Source organism: Charadrius vociferus, unplaced genomic scaffold, assembly GCF_000708025.1.
Source record: "Charadrius vociferus isolate BGI_N301 unplaced genomic scaffold, ASM70802v2 scaffold82, whole genome shotgun sequence".
Classification (NCBI taxonomy): Eukaryota; Metazoa; Chordata; class Aves; order Charadriiformes; family Charadriidae; genus Charadrius; species Charadrius vociferus.
In genome coordinates, this window is record NW_009647401.1 from 4,679,806 (window position 1) to 4,701,481 (window position 21,676).

The 21,676-nt window shown below is 44.3% G+C and overlaps 1 protein-coding gene across 1 annotated transcript in view; it reads right to left on the reverse strand.

Moving 5' to 3' along the window:
• The window catches only part of SLC2A12 (solute carrier family 2 (facilitated glucose transporter), member 12), a 55,528-nt gene extending 36,823 nt beyond the window's left edge, over positions 1 to 18,705 (reverse strand). The window contains exons 1-2 of the mRNA XM_009880204.1: positions 18,520 to 18,705; positions 18,122 to 18,184 (exon numbers count right to left, since the gene is read on the reverse strand). Coding sequence (XP_009878506.1) covers positions 18,122 to 18,184; positions 18,520 to 18,705 — 249 coding nt within the window. The remainder of the gene's footprint in view (positions 1 to 18,121; positions 18,185 to 18,519) is intronic.
• Positions 18,706 to 21,676: the final 2,971 nt, after the last annotated feature.

Here is a 21,676-nt window from a genome sequence, read left to right on the forward strand (position 1 = left end):
TTTAAAAACACAATGTGGCCAGGCTCAGCAACTTTATGTTTTGAAAATCAAACAGAAGTTGAGAATGGGAGGTTGGAAAGTACAATACAGAAAGAATTGATCTCAGAAAACATGATACAACATGAATTTTACTTCAGATTTTTACTTTTATGGCAGTATAACCTTTCCATCAAATAAAAGGAAAGATTTTCTAGCTTCTGGGTAACCTGAAGGGCCACTTGTAGTGTTAACTGAATAATGCATGTGGTTTGCCATCACACACTGTTCTTTCCTGTTTGCTTCAGATATTTCACACATACCTTTTTCTACAAAACCATAGAAAGCAGCAGCCCCATACATTTGAAAGAAAGTTGTCTACCTGAAATAAAATCAGGAGGCAGTGATGAATGAAAGCCAGGAAGTCTAGTAAAAATGCCTCAAATTTTATCCCGTTCATCGTCTTGTGGGAAATGGCAAGCCAATTTCTCTACTCAAACGGAATTTTTTATGGGCTTGATTTCTTTCTTACCTGCTTTTGATACAACTTTCTGGAATCAGTGGAGAAAAAACAGTATGAACCAGTAAGAGGTATATCAGAGCTACATTTCAAATGTCTCTATTAGTATCCAGGACACTGCTTTGCATGACTGGAGTAATTTCAACCAGCTACTTCACTGGCAGGGGCTGAACTCAAGCCTGAACTCAGATGAAGTGTCTTAGAAAGACAGATGGGGGGGAACAGCAAGTATGTGGCCCTGATTTCTGGCTTTGCTTCCACTGTAAGTGTACTGTCACCTATGTGGTGCAGTGCCTGCCTGTGCACAGTCCCATGGCAAGGGCTGGGCCTGGAGCAGCCACTTTAGTAATGTCACCCACTGCCTGAAATCAGGCGGTTTTTAGGAATTTCCAAACTAGGTGCCAAAAATGGAAGCCCTTTAGATCACTGCTCAGTGGAAAAATGGGTTTTGCTCTTTCCTCATGTAATGAATTCTTAAAAATGTCTAAGCTGAAATTCCCTTTGCCTGTTCCAATAAAGGAAAGGGATGTATATTGCTCAGAAAAATGTGAGCTGATGAAATGTATTCTTTTTTGTTGCTGGGAAACATTTTCTCCCGCATGGAATATGTCAGTCACACAGGAAATGCAGTCATTTTCATGGTTTTAATTATTTCCACTGAGAAAGTGTTTTGTTTTCTCCTGAAAATCTTGTTGTTGCAAAAATAAACAACTAAACGTCATTAATGCTGTGCTTCGACTTCTTGCTGGTTTTTGACCACAGCTGGCAACCTGAAAGCAGTTTTACATGCGTTCATTAATACCAAATGTCTGGGTAAGCTTTCCAAAGTCCATCAAAATTTTCTGATTATTTCAGACAAGCAGGAAACAAAAACAGCCTGCAGTGCATAGAGCATTTCGTATTCATCTAGTGTGTGAGCAAAGAAATAACCAGAGTACAATCCTGTCATGGGATGAAAGCCTTAAGTCTCTATGTTCCCCAGAACACCTCTCATCTGCGTTCATTAACATGTAGAAAAGATGGTCTTCAATGGACAGTATATGTTTGGAGGTGTCCAAGGGAAATTCAGCCCCTTTTGCAGTCTCCAACTGGGCACTCAAACTAGCTCGAAGTCAGTATCCACCTCTGGCAGATGCCCAGCAGGGATTTTGGAGAGCAGGTGAGAGGAGGAGGAGGAGGACGAGAAGGAGGAGGAGGACATGCCCTGCTGTGGGGAGGCAGCAGGGCTGCTGCTGCCTCCACCTCTCTCCTCGAACAGAAAGGCAAGTTTCCTCTTCCCCAGCTCCTTGGTGGTACGTTGCCAGAAGCTGTCGGTGCCCTGGTCTCTGTACTCACCAAAATCTGGTCTTTCGAAATACAGGTAGGGGGAATAATACGCTGGCAGCACTTCAACAGGGAGGTGCCAGCAAGGTTTCCTTCCCCCACTGCACCAGCCCCACGGGGCAGGTATGCACTTTGCTGGCAGAGGGGCCGGGAAGGAAACTATTTGCTTCCCATTTAAAAAAAAAAAAAAAAAAAAAAAAAAAAAAAGGAGGGATTTCCTCCTAGTCATTATGAGGACAGAGTGAAGGCCATTTGGCCACCAGTTCTCTATCCCCTCACACCATCTGAGGTAGCTCCTGAAGACAGATTGTGCCTGTGTGAGTAGTAGCTGCTTTGTTATCCAACATGGATCTGCTGGTGTGTGCCCGTGGGACCCCGGGGACCTCCCCGGGGAGGAAACCCTTGGTGGGGCCATGGCCTCAGAGCGGATCCCTGCCACACACCCTCTGAAAGCACTTGGCTCTGGTTGCAGCCCTCTGCGGTTCAGGAGCTGGCATTTGCTCTTTGGTCGTTTGCAGTTTTATTTGCTTTTTTAAAAGCCCAAGGTACATATCACCTCTGGCAAAGCTGATTTAGTGATCTCCAGGGTAGAAGCAAACCCTCTCCTGTAACTTTCTGTGTAGATTACCAGTGCGATTTTTAGGAAGGACTTCCCCAAGCCGCTGAGGACTGCAGCCTGGGGGCTGATGCCACCTTCCTCCCCGCTGCTGGCATGGGCAGACACAGCCTTGCGAGGAGGCAGCTGCCACCCGTCACCAAGATCCCTGCCATCCCGGCGCGGCTGGGTCGCTGAGTTACTTCTGTGAAACAAGAGACGTTAGCATCAGGACTTGGACCCCTCTGACGATTACAAAAGTCCTGGTGCACTCATTTGGCTTCTCGATGGCTTGGGCTGCCAGCCTATGAGCAACTCCATTCAGCAGCCACCCTTCTCCCTCCCTTCTCATTCAGATTCAGGCTCCGTGCTGCTCAGTTTGGCTTAAACCTCTCTGTTTCAGACCAATCACTGAAGCATTACTTGTTTTCATTCATGCTGATGAAATAAGTATTGGCAAAGGCCGAGGGGCTGTCAGTGGTACAGCGTGTGCTGTGCAGGAGATGCACAGTGCCCTGAAGAGCCACCGTGCTGCCTCTGAGCAGGAACGTCCCCAAGAAGGGGATGTCTGAGATTGGGTTCACAGCAAACAGGGCCCACACAACACTTTAGCCTTCCAATACAGCTTCTAAATTCAGCAAGTCCTGTCAAAGAAGTGTGGGCAAAGCACGGTTTTGTAGTTAGCTGTCATAGAGTTTAGTTCTCGGTAAGGACTTTCCTACTGTGGAAGTGGCACACGAGAAAGCTTTTTGTGCATGTGGAGTCAATAGGCAGGAGTTACTGACTCACCTGAAGGTTATTTTCATACCACAAAAAGCAATCAGAAACTCCAGAGCAGCACTAGAGTGACTGCTTAGTTGCAGCTACTTTTATGAGAGTAAAGGAACTTGCTAGTCTCTTCCTGGCTTCTCTGGGAAAGTGAAAGACCCATTTTTCTTCTCCATCCTTATCATAGAAAGATCACACCAATCTCATTGACTTTTGAGAAAGCTGGTGGGGAGTTTTGGCACTGCTTTCAACTTCCCTTGCCCTAGGCAGGGAATTTCGAACATTTCCCTCATGCTCCACCTTCTCCAATTCTTACCCTTTCCTAGCTAGTCACCAATACCCACCCCGCTGCCCGAAGAAAAGTCTCTTCTTCCCTGTCGGTGACTCTCCTGAATTGCACCTTGACTTTTTGCAGTGGATGTCTGCCCTCTCCTGTTGGACAACTGGGAAATTCCAGTTGTACTCAGTGAACATGCCTTCACCCCCCACCACCGCATACACACTCATGCTTTCCTACTCTCAGTTCTCTGACCGTGTCTTCTCCTCCCCCTCAACCCACCCAAGGGGCAGAGCAGCTACAGCAGCGAAGAGGGAAACAGACCTGTTCCCTTCTGAAGAAAGTCCCAGTTTGCTGCAAGACATCTGACTTTTAAGTGGCTGTCCCTGTGGTTTAGAGGGGTTTTGTGACTAACAATATATTTAGACATATATATCCATATTTATCATCGTAGGGTTTGGCTCCCTTGCCAATTCTAAAAGCAAATACACTTGGGCCAGCTCTCAAACTCTTGGACACATGCCACGGAAATGAGAAGCAACATGTTAAAGCGCCTAATTCCTGAATTCTTATGATTATCACATCTATACAACCCACCCTCTCAGTTGTAAAAACTTGAAAGCCTGAGTTAGTTGAGCTTCATTCACAGAAACTCAAGAATGAGAATATGAATGTAAATAACTCAGCATTTTTTATTTTTAAAAGCCATGTTTTCTAAGCCAGTCATTTGATTTTGATTTTCTGAAAGGCATATGAAGTGTTTAACATTTCATCTTCAGCTTGAACCTACATGATGTCAAAATTAAAGAGGAGAACGCAAGTTCATGGGTAGAAGAGATTTAATCCTTCAGGATTTTGACCACAGGATAGTTGGAACAGTCCAACCCTTGCACCATTGACACAGATGGGACAGCAGAGGGCACGTACCCTGGGGACAGTGCTCAGATGTGCAGCACCTTTGCAACACTCCTCTGACAGTCCAGTTTTCAATTTGCCAGTGAGAAGGAAGAGCCTGAGCACAGCCCGAAATCCTCTCTGCCAAGTGACACCCGTGCTGGTGGCAAACAGAGCAGTGAGGGCTGGGGGACACAGCTGCGACAGTATTCCCGTGAGCTGATCTCCTGCCCATGTCTCTTTGGAGGCGTTGGGAGCTTGGGGCCAAGAGCAGAGCCACCTTCCTCATAAAAGTCTCAGCCTCTTCTTTGTCAGATCCTGCTTCCTTCCAGATAGCGAGTGACGTGGAGCAAGTGGGATTTGGAGGGAGTTTCTTGGAGAAAAAGTAGTGGAGCTACACTGCACTGCGTTGCTCTGCATGGTGGCTGCAGCTGGCCAGGTGCAACGCATGGGCTTGCACCCAACGCATGGGCTCTGCAGCCTGTGGGAGCTGCACAGGCTGCAATCACAGCAGAACAGCCGCGATTTACTCTCAGATTTGGCATGAGTGCTTTCGGAGACTCGCTGTGTCGTTCCATCCCTCCAGCTTTGTTTCCATGAGACTGGTGGATCAAACCTCAGTTTGATCGCTGTAGGTTGCCATGAGTTCAGAGAAGAGAGACCTCTGGACAGCCTAGCGGACCAGGGGCCACCCTGAGTCCCTGCAGACATGGTTCCTGCCTGGGCTGCACCGCCCTGGGAAAGAGGAAGGTGGGGAGCTGTCTCAGCAACAGCTTGTGTTCTGCCCCTCCCTTCAGCCCCCTTAAACAAGCAGTGAAAGAAGCAAACAGCTTCTCCTCTTTAGGTGAGTTTCCTGATGATAAGACAGGTTTGTCTTGGTGAATCTTATGTATGCGTTCTCCATGTTTGAGTACCACTTCGATTTATTTCATGCACAAGGGCACCTAGACACATGAGTACAAAAGGCAGTCATGTGGAAGTTGGGAAATCCCAGAAACAGAGGTTATCCATGCCTCTGTAACTCAGCTCTTTTGTGCATATGCACAATACATTGTTTAATATCTGTGTCACATACAGTTTCTTTCACACGCCCTCACTTTGTTCAGTACACAGAGCAGATAATGTTTAGTTAATAATCATTTGGAGGTTTGTGTTTCATCAGAGCTCAGACTGCAAAACCACAGCCATTGCTGCTGCCCTTATAACCTACAGCGCTAGTCAGTATTTTGGTTTTGTTTGGTTTGTTGCAGCCTATGGTCCTAACCTTGGAAATGGAGATAATTCGTCACGGAGATATGATTAATAGTTTCCCTATAAAATGATAGGTGGTATTGTAATATATAAAACAACATGCCAATAAGATAAGTGGATAGCATTATCTCTGCATTGGGATTGAGGAACTGGGATGTATCATTTGAAGTCCAAAACCATCCATTAAATTTGGATGCTCAGTCTGAGAAACCTAGGATCTGTCCTTGTCATTTAGTCTTAAACAAGTCTTAATACATATAAAGGCAGTTACTATTGACTGTGTTCACACCTGGGAGTCTTGAACACAACTGAAAATAAAGCTTCAAGATCTCAGATCGTACAAAGAGAAAAAACAAGTCTGACAGCTTCCTCTGTAGGCCATCTAGTCCATCTTCCTGCCCTAAGAAAAGGTCAGCTATATCAGTCTTCCATGGGTATCCCTATATCTAAATTGTTCCTGTCTAACCTGTTCTTCACAATCCTTAAAAAGAGTTTTCACTGTCTTCTGGGGCAGCTCTCTTCCAGTGCCTAATTATGCTTGTTGTTAGACTGGTGATTAGTCTGAACCCTCTGTACTATAACTAGTCCATCTTTCCTTGCTTTGTCCACAGGGCACATGAAGAACTGTATATTCCTCTGCTCTTTGAAGACATTGAATATCTGCTGCTGGCCCCTGGTGCCCTCACTGGCTCACACCTCTCTTTGGGGAACACTGCCCGGAATGGGACATGAAACACCAGCGGAGGCCTCGGGGATGCTGACTAAGGCAGAAAATTTTCTCTGTGCCTCTTATGTGTTACTTTGCTGCCTGTACGTCCCACATGTAATCCTCATATTTCTTCACAACGGTGTCAATGTTATTGCTCGTTAATAACTTAGGGTACACTATAGCCCCAGTTCTTTTTCTGCCAGGTCACATTTTGTAATTTTGTAATCAATTACTCTTACTAAAACATAGACCTTTGCGGTCCTCCTAACCGAATTATTTCCCACATTTTTTCAACTCACTACACTAATTTGTTAGTCTTCTGCCCTCCCGTGAGCCTGGTGCTGTTTGTGGTCTCCCACACAAATTTAATACGCACATCTGCTAGCGACATGAGTGATGGAGCAGAAAGCACAAAAGAGAAGCAGATGCTGGGCAGACCACTTTGGAAACAACAGTGGATTTTTTTCATTGTAACAGTGATTTGTAAATAATTATTTAAGTAGAGTTCCCACCATAATTTTTTTCCAAGCATTTAAGAAACAAAGCATCTGCAAATGAATAAACTACTGTGGGAAGTCTAGTGTAAGTGACTTCCCCTGCATCAGGTAGCAACTCTGGGTCACAGGCAGGGGTTGGAGCTCAACTTTCATCGGGCTCCAGGATGGGGCACTTCTTGGGCCCCGTTCAGTTCTGAGCTGCCTGGGTGGCTGGGTGGGGGCAGCTCTCTTCTCCTAAGGAGAGAGAAGGGAAAGGTGCAGCCTCTTGGGCACCAGGAGCTGGGAAGGAAGGACACACTCACTGAGGATAGCGGCTTTAGAGACCAGCTTTTAAGCTCTAGTATGCCTGTACATATCCTAATTCCTGATTTAACCGAACCTAGACAGGTTTTTGCAGGAATAGGAAAGCAGACATACTTGGCACAAAGGTTACTCTTGCTAAATTTCAAGCAATTGGTACAAGGCAGAATCGGGGAGTAATTATGACGGGAATGTTTTTGAAAGTAAATATATTTTTGAGCTCTGCCAGAAGCAGATTTTTCTCCTAGCATCGTTTGTGGAAAGAACACTGTTTGCACTGAGTTTTGCTGCAAGCAGATCTTAAATGCAGTGGACTTGCTGACCACGATGGCTGTGGCTGGAGTGAGGTTTTCAAAGCCAGGGCAAAGGGAGGACAGGGACTGGAAAAGCCAGGTGGTGTACCACGCTGCCCTTCTATTCAGAAAACATGAAAAGGAGCTGGGCAGGCAACCAGAGAGCCCAGGACAGGATGCTCAACTAGAAGGAAAGATGGCAGGAATTAGTGCTCAAAGTGCCTCAAAAAAGCAAGGCACGGTTGTATAGTTACAGCCAAGTAGCATTTTTTATAGCCATGGGAAACTACTGAGATTGCCTCATACATTTATGAGTGGAGGGAAAAAAGCCGTGCCTAACTCTTCAGTTAAGTATTTAACCGGGTTGGTATGTATTTAGTCCTCAGGAGTCCTGCCTGTGGCCAGCTACATCATGGGTACTTGCAGCAGCTATTGACGTTCACCTCAGGACAGTTCTTCTTTTACTTTTTTTTCCCCTTAATTTCAGCCAAAGCTGTTGAAGTTTATGTAAGATGACAAGAACCCCAAAGCAAGGTACCTAGCACAAAGCAGTGGGCAACTTTACGAATACCTAGTGCCACTTACCAGGTGCCCGTTGAGTGTCTACCTTTGAGTAACCAACTGCCCTCACGTTCTCCACCCTCTGGTGACAGTGATGAACAACAGCAGACCCGGAGTGGGATTCAGAAGAGGTGTGGAGGGAATTACCTATTATGGTCTCTTCCCCTTCACTCGGACTCCACGGTTAAATGTGCTACACCGATGTCACAGTTAATAATGATAACATAATCTTCACTGTAATATAAATCTATGGGAACGATGAGCTCACAGAAGCAGGTTTCGTATTGTTGATTTGTGTTTCTTGAGCACAGACAAGCAAAATAAGCCCCTGTTTTATGGGATTCAGATTAATGCAGTTTTTGGGGAAAAAAATCCGCTGCTTTTAATGGGATTTTTTTTTTTTTAGCTATCTTAAAAGAATAAAAGATGTCTATCTTTATTCCACTAGAGGTCACCAGCGCCTTTACAAAGGCGACTACAGGGAAGAGCAGGATAGTTTTAGTTCGAGAAGTTCACTTGGGACTTAACTATGTGATGAATTTGGCCAGCTAATCATGCTGGAGTAACTGTTTGTATCAAACTACTTTGGAGAAACGTCTCACACAGATTTCTGCTTTGGGAGCTGAGCATTTTTCTGATAAAAATCTCTTTAAATCTGTACTAGAGTGTTCACACCATAAAGGATAGCTTAGAAGAGTTATATCATACCGAAATAAGTACAACACCAAGCAGTTATTTTGGAGTGGTTAGGCCAGAAATAAAAAGTGGAATGATCATTAATAAGAGAGCAAATTAAAATAAGGATTTTAAATTAGATTCTGTGCTCCTCCTTTCCTGTGGCTAGATCAGTGAATGAGGATCTGAGATGTTTTGAGGCAAGATACATTTGAGGCAAGATACAGTCAGTCAGGCACCGCTTGTGCTGCAGTGCCATGCCCTCGGTTACCCTGGCTTCCCCGTGGGGCTCGGAGGCTGTTCTCAGCGAGCGCTTGTCTCATCTCAACTGCGAGTGGTATTGCAGCTGGCTAATATCAAATTTGTTGTGATGTGCTGTGCAACACATAAAATATCAGAGCCAGGGGTGGCAGCAGCAGTTGTTAATTCGGCCCCATGTCTCTCGCGCACCTAGTGACTGGAATATCCCAAAGGCAGCGCCGAAACTGCCTTTCCCCTGCAGCAATCTGAGGCCTCCCACAGCTCCTTTTCCCCTCATGTTTCCCCATGGTGATGTTGCAGCTCACTTTTGTCCCCCCAGAGCTGCACCACGCAGTTATCTCTCTCAGTGTCAGGTTGAAGCCTTACTTAACCCATTATCCCAAGGTTTTAACACAGCTCCGCCTTGGCACCTCACCCTATAAAAGGAGCAGGTCGTGTAGCAGAGCCGCAGCCCGTGTATATTGGTTCAGTTGCTGGAAGGTTGTATTTTTCCATGAATAATGCAATTGCAGGCCTCAGTGTGCTTTTCCAGAGGGGAGTAGAGCCATCACACATCCTGCTGCTCCAGGAGATAAGGGCACACAATAGCGTGGAGCTGCAGTGCACAGCCCCGAGCACACCACCGGGAACTTCACCTTTGCTGATGGAGCGGGTCAGGGGCCAGGCAACGGGAAACAAAAAGAGCCTCTTCCCAGAAAGTCATGCATTGCTCGTGAATCACCTGATACCAATGGCAAATACAGCTGCCAAACATTGTGCGGCTCCACAAGCTTACATAAACTATTTAATGAGTTCATATGCACCTTAGCAGATGTTTTTCTTTTCCATGTTGTCCTCCCAACTCTTTGCAAAGCTTTACCACAGTTACCTCCTCGCTCTTCAGTCCACTTTTGGGTCTACTCAGCTTCCTAACCTCACCCCCTCTTATGGGCATCACCTTGGCTGTGCTCCACCAAAGGAGGTCAGGAGACAAGGGGCCCTCCACCTGCATGAAACTTGGAGCCACTGCAGTCCCCATCAGCTATGGAGCAGTTCAGCTGCTGCCTGTGAGAGAGCAGGAGGTGGCAGGCAGTGATGGATTCATGATAGGGCACCAAATGTGTTGGCTGTATTGTTGCTGGGCAATCTGAGTGTTTGCCAAAATGCAACAAATGTCACTCCTGGCAACATGCAGCTGTGAGGGGAGTGTGGCAGAGAGCTAGAGAAGGTGACTGCAAAACTGCCAGATGTTTCTGGCAGCAAGTAGCCGTTGAGAGGTATGAGGGACAGCAAAACCCCCCACCTGCTTAGCTGGGCCACTCACATTTGGGGTGGCTGGAGCAGGAACTGAAGCAGGCTCTTTCCAGTGCTCCACTATGTACCACATTTTTGGAGGGAACAGCAAAGCCATTGTGTATGTGAACAATTTTATTCCTCATAGCACTTGACAAGCATCAGTTACCTTTAATCCATGGCAGCTAGCGCCTCTCAGCAGCATGATCACTGCAGTGAAGTCTGTGTAGTTTAGGAAGAGCATGATGCTCCTGCAGTTCTCCTCTCGGTCCTTGTCAACATCACTTTTGTCTGTTCTTGTTCAGGATCAAAAAGCAATCTTAAGTAAGACTCTGGGATGGAACAAAATTGGCCTTTCACTAAATTGTGGATGTTCACCCCCTTGGTAATTGCTTTTGCTCTCCTCTAGCTGACTGCCTCATAAATCCGAATTGGCATGGAGAGAGTGAACAGGGATTGATTGTTCACCATCCTCTTAATACAGTAATTCTAAGTCACCAAGGAAAAGAGTGTCGTGGTTTGGGCCAGACTGACCACTGAAAACGAATGGCAGATGCTCCCCCACCTCTCTCTCCAAGGAGAGAAGAGAGAGAGAGAAAGAGACTTATGAGTTTAGAAAAGAAACTAAACTACTTTAATGAAATATTAATAAAATAATAAAAATGAAATAATGAAATATATACAATATATACAAAACTGGGTCAAGTTCCCAGGATGACAATCACGTCACCAGCTGGCACTGGGAAAGTCCCAGACTGGAATCAGTGACAGACGGGAACTGGATTCTGAATCTGGATTCGGGAATGCACACATCAGGATCAAAGGCAGGCGAACAGACAGAGTCCTCCTCAGACGTCACCTTTGAAGAAAGAGGGCTGACCCTTTGGTCCTTCAGCTTTTATACTGAGCATGAGGCAGATGGGATGGAATACCCCGTGGGTCCGTTTTGGGTCACCTGTCCTGTCTGGTCCTCCCCGCAGGTGCAGCCCCTCTATGCTTTTCTGTTTCTGACCCTCCAATGGGGCAAATAACAAAGTTAGCTGCCCTTGGGGATTATGGCAGTAAGTATAGGCAAGAGCCTCTCTGCATACCATCCCTTGGCATAAATTACAACTAATCAGGTCTTATCACTCTGAGAGCAAACAGTTTCTGCACAATATGCTGTTAATTTCAGAAAGTTCAGTTAGTTAGAAGAGGCTTACCTGCAAAGTAAAATTACAAACCAGAAAATGGGTTCTGTTTTACCTCAAACCAGGACAGAGAGATGGAAGAAAGATCTGGGAGAAGAGATAACCCATGGCCGTGGGATGTCCTCCCATGGCAGGAACTGACAGGCAAGGCATGACCTGTGGTGTATGACCTGACACTTTTCTCTTATGTATCAAGAAAGGTGGAAAGTCTGTTGCCACCTGATGACAGGACAGGGAAATGCACTTGGTCGAAACTTAATCTGGCAAACTTGAAAACAAGCGATGGTGAAGAACGTGGCACGTGTGGTTTTTGCACAGGCTCACTGTTGAAGTGAGCACCGCACATCCCCCGTGGGACTGCCGAGCCTAGACTGAAAGCCCGGCTGTCATGTCTTGCTTGCTGTTGCTGTCAGAGTTAACTTGGATAAGCATCGATCAAGCTAACGATGTTCCCGCAGCAGAATTGAGTGCAGATTGTCAAACCCAGCTAAGAAGCACATAATATATTTGACCGGTCAAGCTCCCTGCTAGCAGCCCCTGGCATGGGGCTGGGGATGTTCACATCAGTTCCTTCAGGAGAGCAGCCTACAGGTACCTCCAGTCTAGTTCCGGGCTGCCTGTGCGTTCCCGCAGGCACACCCTGGCTGCTGGGTGTGCATCCTCCCAGGGGCAGGTTCAAGCTGCGGTTTAGGAAACGGGATTTCTTACTTCTGAGATGCAATACCATCCTTCCTCCTAATTTGGTAAGCATGGCAAACTGGTACTTTTGTCATGTGCTTTTGGATTAATCCAAATGCGAAGAGTTTCTTATATCCCTTACCTGGAGGGTAGAAAACCTGTCCTGTTGTGCTCTTGATGCTGTCGAGATACCAAGGCTGAAGATAGACGTAGTATACGTAGAGTGAGAAAATAATCAAGCTATACCTCTGCAAATTTCAAGGTGCACCTGGATCAGTGTTTGGGTTTGTGTGTCTACAAATTCTCTTTTGTTATATTCAGAGCGTAAATTAACTTGTCATTCAAGTCATTAAGGAGATGTCATTAATTTGCTTATTTTGGGGAAATCAGTACAGAATATTTAAAACAAATGGAAGTAAAATGCTTTTGTGATGAAGAATTTATAGCATGAAAGATCTATAATCCTAGCTCTGGAATATATTGTCGGGCTGATACTATATTCAAAGGAGGAAAGGGGAGTAGGTTTTGCATTTGATGTAATCAGCTTCTGAAGTGACTCTTCATCTTAGTAATGGCGCTTTTCCAGCTGCCTTTTCAGAGTGTAGATTTCAATCATAATTAAAAAAAAAGGCACATTTATAGAGAACTAAGCTTCCTGGAAATACCACATTTGAACTTACAAGCTTCTTAACATCCTTTTTATAGCCTGATGGTGTAATCAGTGTATTTTCGTCCTTAGCCCAGCAAGTAATTTAGCATTAGCGCATCACCTTATTTAGGGCTGTTGCAAAAGACTCCTGATTTATGGCGAACGTAAGAGGAGAATCTAAACCTGTAAAGACAGACAGTCTAAATTTAGGATGGGTAATGGAAAGCATTGTACTTAGAGCTAAAAAGGAAACTGGATAGCATCGTGGGAACAGATTACTGCCAGGTTATTCGGTTCTTTAGCAGGACTCACCTACGCAGTAGTAATGACCACGATGGACAAATTTTGGTTTCAGTTTTAACTATGAAAATCTATACAGCTCTTTGGTCTTACTGTCGTTTATATTGACATAAATAACAGCAGATGTTTCCCCAATTTTTTCAGAAAATATTTTAAATTTTACCCTTTTTGAAAACTGGCTTGTTTAAAAAGGACTGAGACAAAGTTTGCAGTCTTTCAAATGGAAATAAACTCCTGTTTGGATTTAGAGCCTCCAGGACTAGTGTGGAACCTAATGATTCTGCACCAAGTATCTTGCGAGTCTATGAATTCAAAATCTCAGGTAGGATAAAATCTTTCCTGTAAATAAAAAGTGGACGCTTGATGCAAGAAAAGCTGATATGACCACGGAGATGTGCGAGTCCCTACTTTGTAAATCTAACAGCATATTGTTACAGATGTTGTCTACAATTTAGAAAAAAATGCATGAGACTGTTTTGGACTTGCTATGCCATGATCAGGGCAGAACCTGAATCAAAAAAACTCGGAAAGCAAGCTGACAACGATGAACCTCAGTGCCTTGTACAGGGAACTAAGGCACCGTCTATGGTGGGAAAAGAGAAGATGTGAGATTGCTGGGTCACAGAGAAAATACCTTTGTCTGAACCTGACAGGGACACAGAGATAGGGACATGACAAAGGGCAGACAAATAGAGAGGGTCACGGGCAACTGGGGTGATGGGTTTTCAGTTGTCATCTTTGTGAAACCAAAGTGCAATTACAGTTTGCTACTCGATGGATAGAGAGGTATAATAGATCCTATTTTTAATATGTGGTTACATATAGATAGCTGCTGGATTTTAAACTATAAGCAATGTGTATTTTATCTCCACATGTAATGGGTTTGGGTACTGCATGTGCCTGTATGACTAATACAGTATACCTAAGTGTCATCTATCAGCCAGGAGCACCGTGCCAAGAGTACAAGAGTACTGAAAATTGAGTTCTTGAATTCTTGTCCAGGGAAGGGTATTGATCTTTGTTTTTAAATGGTCTGTTCAAAAAGGCAATTCTGGGACCCATGCAGCGTTTTTATGGTTTTTTACTTGAAGAGGCCTTACAGGATGACATGATAATATAAAGGTGTATTTGCTGCAACAGATGAAAGAGCTTAGCTGAAATGGATGCACTGAATAGAGACCATATACTTGGCTACACATGGGAAAAATATCCACTGCTTGGCTCATGTGCACCCATAAAATGCCAGAGGATAGATGCAAATAACCTGTTTGCAATTGCTCATACTTTGTAGATATTTGGGATTTGTCTCATTCAGAACTGTCACATAAAACTGTCCCCAGCAGAAAAAGGTAAGGATATACTGTCAAAAATTATTCTCACTATAAAAACCTGATTGTAATTTTAAAATAGTTATGGGACTAATTTTTTTTTCATTGCACAGCAGAAGCTCATCCCAGCAGAAAAAGGTAAGGATATATTGTCAAAAATTATTCTCATTATAAAAACCTGATTGTAATTTTAAAACAGTTATGGGACTAATTTTTTTTCATTGCACAGCAGAAGCTCAGACTAATTTCAGTAGAGTCAGCCTTGCTGTGCCAGCGTCAAACTGACAGAAAGAGAGGTAAGAATCAAGGTCGCTGTTTTTTCTTACTTCACAATCAGTTGTCTTCCCAAAATTTAGCAAATTATAGCTTTTAACAAATTATATTTATCAAATTTATCAAGTTAAAATGCATGAACTGCATTCAGACACTGAAGTTGAGCATTCCTGGATTTCCAAAGTGACTGGAGACCTGACTACATAATAGGAAGAAGAAAAACCCAGGAGTATGAACATACTTAAGAGAAAATTATCTGGATTCAATTTCTGCTTGTAGGGAAGATGACACTGCTTCTCTCAGAGCCTTCGTGTGAACACTATAATCCAAACATAGGAAGCTTCTAAAAATGTTGCACTGTTCATGAACATCGCAAGTGTGTGCCAGAACATCGCTGTTGTGGTCCATAGCCCTGGGCCCTGACACATGGGGTTCTACACAGGCAAAACAACAATAAAGGTCCTGTTGCCCACAGCTAACAACCCACCTGCAGCCTCGAGTCACCACCTATAACCTCCAGTTACAATCACACAGCTCAAAGGGATCATTTTCCATAGCCTAGCTGAGTGACCATCAACGGCTCTGACATGTGCATGAGAGTACTGAGCCAAATTAAAGCCTCACTTTTGCCAAAATGGTGGGGTTCTGCTCCCCCTCACAGCTTCCCATCCCCATCTCTGTGCTGGACCCTTATTCTGTCCCAGGGCAGGACAGAAAGGAGGGGGTTTATGGGACCTTCTTGTTTCTGTTAAATGGACTGCTATTTTGTCTCTGTAGTCTGTGAAAACACGTCGTCGCTGTTAGCCTAACCCACTCGTAGAGTAAAGCAGGCCTTAGGTAGCTTAACCCTCCAACTTTTACTTTGCAGCCCCCAGCAGGGACAGAAGGTACCTCAGCTGATGGGCAATGGCTCATTAAGGGGAGGGAACTCGCAAGCTCTTTCTTACCAGGCTGCTCCAATCAAGGTGACATGGAAACCAACAGACATTGCACGTCTGGCCTGCCCGTTGCAACAGAAGTTGCATAGTTGGAGTGGAGTAAAGCGAAACAGTGAATCACAAATGCTCATCTGAGTGCATCAGCAAGAGCTAGAGTACACGCAGTGGTAGGGCAGGTACTCTCCAGTGTTAACTTTTGCTCATGTAAATAGTCGCGCTGAAGCCAAAGGGAGAACTGGAGTGTGCAACTGTGCATGTCGTGTGTTGGAGGGCTCTGTAATCTGGCCCAGAGTGACTAACCATGGTATTTTAGCATGAACAGCTGGTGAATTATTTCTGACCCAGATGGTAACAGGCCCTCACCAAATGTTTGGTTTGATTCATGCTAGCTGAATGGCTCTGCGAACGATGCTCTCATGTTGTATGAAAAAATGGTTTACAGGTTTACGTGATTTAGTATAACTCTCTGTAGGTTTTGGCACTGTTTCACACAAAAACTGCTCTTCTGCAAATGACTTACTAATGGAGTGTCCCAGTATCTTATCTATTTCCAGCTCACTGCCATTACCTGTCACAATATTTTGCATGATGGCAACATGCCGAGAGATGCAATGTCACATTAATAATTGTTAATATATCATGTATATTTCAGGGCAGATAGCCAAAGTGATAGGTGCTTTAGAAATAATAAAACAAATATATTGGGTTTTCGGTTTTCATATTTCTTGTTCTCCAGCACTTTTCATTTTATAGGCTGCTTGTTCTTCTTCTCTCCTTGTTCTCAGTTGCTGAAATATTTCTTTTTAGTGACCACAAAATAAGGAGCAGTATATCACTTGTCATATGTAAACCATAACTTAAAAATCCATGCTTTGGATGTATGTTCATCATCACATCTGATAAGCCTTCTACTGGCTTGCAGTGATGTTTTAAACAAATATAGTTTGTCTTTGCTAAATGTTTTTAATTGCTTGCAGGGCTTATCAGCATCTGCAAAGGTAAAATACTTCAACTCCCTAGTGAGCTGCATGATTTCCAGTTAGTTCTACATCCTTTTGATATCAATCCCATGTGCCTGTAATGTGATCTGCTAAATACATGTCTGTGTTGAGCAAAATATGCACATGTTGAATCATCACTTGCGGGGAGGGTGAAACTGTTTTAACCAACTGCATTTACTAGTCAGTGAAAACTCCCTTTATAGGCAATGGAAAGAAACCGCCCCTCTCCAGAGGACCCACCATCTCTGTCTAAGACAAGTGAGACCAATAGGTCTCCCTGGGTACCTGTTTCTCTCTGTAAACTGTAAAGTCACTGTAAAGGGAGACTAGGTGGCTGGCTTAAGTCTGACCCATATTTATAAAGTGATATGATTTAATTAACTTAGCCATAGCCACTGAACTGTGGCTCAGTGTATCTCAGCAAGATGATATTCCATATTCAGGATTGAATAAAATAGTACTTGGATAATGTCTTATTAAGCAGAAATGGTTCTTACAAGGTCTAGTCCAAGTCTTCAAATTCATAATTCAAAACACATCAGTAAATTATAACTTGTAACAAACCTGATGTCTGGAATTGCTTGTACCCACACCACCAACCTCTGTTTCTTGAGTTAAAGGATGGTGTCTAGCCAGGGAGACCTATGCATGTGATCCCAAGCCTGAGGCTGAGTGATCCTGAAGTGCAGAGGAACTCCAGACTCAAATCTGGAAACGTAAGTCATATCTGCGACCCTTTTTACAATTAGTAAATAAAGCATGTCCCATAGCTTGTTGCGCAGTCATCACTTAAAAGCGGTGAGTTATTTTGTCCTTTCTGAAAAGCTGTATACCCACATATCATCTCTATTTCTTATTTCAGCATACCTCAGCACAGTCAGTCATTAACTGCAGTTGTACATCATATATTACTTCTGTTCAAATTCTCTGTATGGCACATACTTTGTACCTGGGGAGACATTAGCTGCACAGCTACCTTCAGAGTAGTGTGTGCATTTACCTGAACTAATGAGTTGACTGCCCTGGGAAGAGCAAAAATGGTAACTAACTGACTTACAAGCTATTTTTGAAGCCATACAGGATTCTCTATTAGATCTCTACTCCACTCTCCAGTATACTATAATGAAGATTACATCTTTACAAAAGTAAAGATACAGATATTTTCTATACCAGTACAGAAAATCTCAGTATCAAACCACCAGAGGACACTCATAAGTGTAGACTATAAAGTGCAGAAGGAAGGATGTTTACTAGTACCGAGAAAGAAGGATAAGTCTAAGGCAGCTTAGGCCTTATCCTATAAACCACTTATTTGTGTGCTTCATATATTACATTCATAAGAGATGCCCTGAACTGTGGGATATCTTCTCGTCATCAACGTGTGAGAGACCATTCACAGAATACTGAGTTCTTCACATCCACCCATGTGGTGGGGAAAGCTGACTCGGTGAACAGACCCTTACCGAATAAACAGCCCAAGGCTGTGGACCTTTTCCAAAACAGCTCAATTTTCCCAAATAAGGAACTACTGAAGGACATGGTGCAATGTTGTTCTTGCCTGGAGCAGCTCATCTGGTGCTGCTTATCCCTACCTGCTTGAGGACAGGGAGAGAGGCAGAAAGTAAACCTTGGGTGTTTTTGTAGCAGTCAACAATCTACGCAACAACAAAAAAAAAATAATAATGTGGAGGAAAATCTTGTGTTAGCTGAGTGCAGCTCAAAGGTAGGTGGATCCAGAGAGGGATGTTACAGGGGAGACTGCACCTGGCAGAAGGGTGGGTTTGTCTGGGCTGATTAAGGCCTGCACAGCTTCAAGAAAGAAAAAAAAAACAACCTCTACCACCGCGAGGTGACATCTGTGTGGATGAGGAACTGGATCGTTCCTGTCCCTCATTTAACAGCAGCTTAAACCAGCCGCTATTCCAGGTGTGGAAGGACATCATTTTCCAGATGCAGGAGCTCCAACGCTCTCCTATTTCTGCGTTTTTACGGCCACAGCAACGCCTTCCTCTCCCAGGCAGAAGCTGAGCGCTGCAAGGCGGTGGCCACAGGGTGTCACCCTTGGTCCAGACCGGCACCCACCGCCGGGGCCACCTCCCGGCACCGGTCCAGCCGGGGTCGGGAGGGCGGCGCGCCGGGCAGGCAGGCGGGGGGGCGTCCTCACGGCCGCGGACATTCTCCCGTGGAGACCTCCCACAGCCAGATACGGGCGCTGTTGGTGAAACAGCTCAAGGGGGTTCCTGCGCGGGTCCAGGCGGGCCCTCACGCAGGGCAGTGCTTCCACCGCGGCGCTGGGTCAGTGGTACCACGTACAAAGAGCAGAGACCGACCAGGCGGGGATGTTGACCCCCTTCTTCAGCCCTTGGACATCAGGGCAAAGGCCCTTTGGCAGCACAGCAGAAGGCACCTCGCTGTCGAGGTTCTCCAGGCTTGAGGTCTCCGCTTTTTGGGTTCCCCCCCCCGCCCCGCCTTTTCTTTTACTCCAACAGATGGAGCAGAAGGAAGCTCCTGAGTAAACAAGAGCCCCCTGCTCTGTCCAGGGCTTGCACACATCCAAAGTTGGAAAACTCACTTCGCACAACTGCAGGTGACCAAACAGAAAGGTGTAGTGATTATATACTGTTACTGTAGTGCCCGTGCCTGTACAGGAAAGCCACAAACTACTGAATTTCAGTCTTTCCAAGAAGGGAACTTTCATTTAGAGTCATACCTGATGCCAAAGCAAAGCCAAGAAAGCCAAGCCAAAAGCCAAGCAAGCTGGCCAAATTCTCTGACTCAAAACATAAATGCAATACTTATCTGTATTAACTGTTTAAAGTTTTCCTTTTCAGATAGAAACCCTTTTTTAAAAAAAAAAAAACAAACAACCAAAAACAAAACCAAAACAACACCAACAAAACAACTCAGTTTTGGAACGAAGTTTTGGAAACATTTTTGTAGAAACGTTCCATAGACAGTTCCAGCCAGCATGGAAAATTTTATCCCAATCTCTATATGTTGCTCTTGAGAGCAGAAACTGTAAATGTGGGGAGTGTCAGAAACCATCCTGGTAGCTATACTGGGGTAACTATAGCCACATGGTATCGCATAAATGTCTGTAAAGCTGGTTGTGGAATATTTCATTTCACTTCTTAGAAAAGTACAGATGGGCCAGGACTAATCTCATCTACTTTTAGGCACCCCAGGTAAGATGCCCAATTAGGACCACCACCCAAAGCTCTTTTCTGAGCTGTGTCCCTCATTTTTTTCAGCTATCTGTAGAATTGTTTCACTGGAGATGCAAGGCTGTACAAGAGTCTTGGGTTTCTTCATTAATTTCCATAGGGTCTTTATGAGAAGTGTAAAGAAGGTGGGCATAGACTACTTTTAGAAAACCTTTCAGCGGAGAAACGAGCACCTCCTGCTTAACTTGCTTAAGGTTCAGACTGTCCTCCAGAAGTAACTGCCAGTTAAGTATAGAGGGAGCCCAAGAAAAATACTGTCATGCTAAGAAGTTTCACTTATCTTTGTAAGGCTCGTGCAACGGTGCATGGTTTATGGTACAGAGAGATAAGTAATACAGACTAAACCATGTGAAATGTCTGAATTTACGTATTTAAATGTTTGTGTCTGTATCATCAATACACTCCATCCAAGGGGTGTATGAGAGCCCAGGCATACTCGCCATGCAAAATACAACATAAGGAGTGTTTTAAGGTTCATTGGATTGACCGTTCTGCTAAGTAAAGCTACCCAAGATGGTGGCAGTTACAACACCGCCACCAGCAGAAAATTTGGATGATTACTTCCATTTCACAAATGGGTGAAATTAAACCACAGATTCAGCTCTTAGTCAAAATAACATGTAACGCCTATGTCTGCTGGCATTTCAGACATCCTAGCCCTTTGCTTCTCAGTTGAGAGACTTTTCTCTACAGGGAATACAGACCTTACAGACGGGGAATTCTGTAAAACAAACAAAACAACAAACAAACAACCCCAAAAAAACCCAGCTGACTGCCATAGACTTGGTCCCTTCAGGCACGACTGTAATACATCGAATTCAGGGAGATTAAAATCATGGACGTTTTTTTCACCTTTTCTACACTAAAAAAAATTGAGGCAGAGTGTGTTGAATATTCATTGCTAGCAGTTGCAGACTTTTGCACAAAGCAGCAGCCGCATAATGAGCCTATGCACGGTAGAAGAGTTAAAATTACAGTTAAAATTGTTTTTTAAAAGTAACCCATTCAAATGATACCCTACATCTTGGCAAAGATGAAAGGCACCCAAGGTACACCTCTGAGTTGTTGAAGTTCCGTACTTCTTCATTATTAATGATGCCTTCTTTTTTTTTTTTTTTTTTTTATCTTGAAAAGGACAGATACTATTTAACGTTTTGTTACCCTAGGGCTGCAGTGCTCTCCTTGCATATCTGCACGTAGCACCTTGCTAATGCCTGGGAAATGTGAGGCAAAGATAAAGTGTATTGCAGAACTTGGTCGCTTAGCAAGCCCAGTTTCGTTTTCTATAGGAGCAAATTAGCACTATATATTTTAACATCTGTAGCCTACAAGTCATCAACACAAAAGATGTTTCAGGCACATTATAGCACTGGAAGGACTTTACAAGGCCTGTCAGTACGCTATTCGAAGAGTTATTGAACGCATGAATTTGGGATTGCTGGGAGTTTGAGGGGGAGGTGGCTGCATCTCTTTCATATACTAACATGATCTGAGAGAGGTTTCTTGGCTGCTATAAATTAGCATTTTCAGCTCTGAGCGTGATCTGCCAGGCACAGTTTATAGCTGAAGCCATACAGGGTTTGGTTGGTTTTTTTTGTTCCTACATCCAACAGATAATAAAAGATGGAAAGTTACTGCATACTTTTAATGAACAGAAATATCACCCGTATGAGAGCTTTACTTGCACTGCTGTTATCGCAGTGGCCTGAGCAACAGTTGACTGTCCAGGTTTTTCTCAGCAACTGCTCCTTTTGATTCTCTGAACTGCTGAAACCACCAACCACAGTAACCAGTGGGTAATGGGGGCTGTAAACAAGGTGCAGACACCCAGTCCCTCATAGAAGGAAGCAATCCATCACCATGCAGAAAAAATTGAACGGGATCAGCCCAGAAGAAGTGGTTATCTTAATTCTTGGCTGAAAG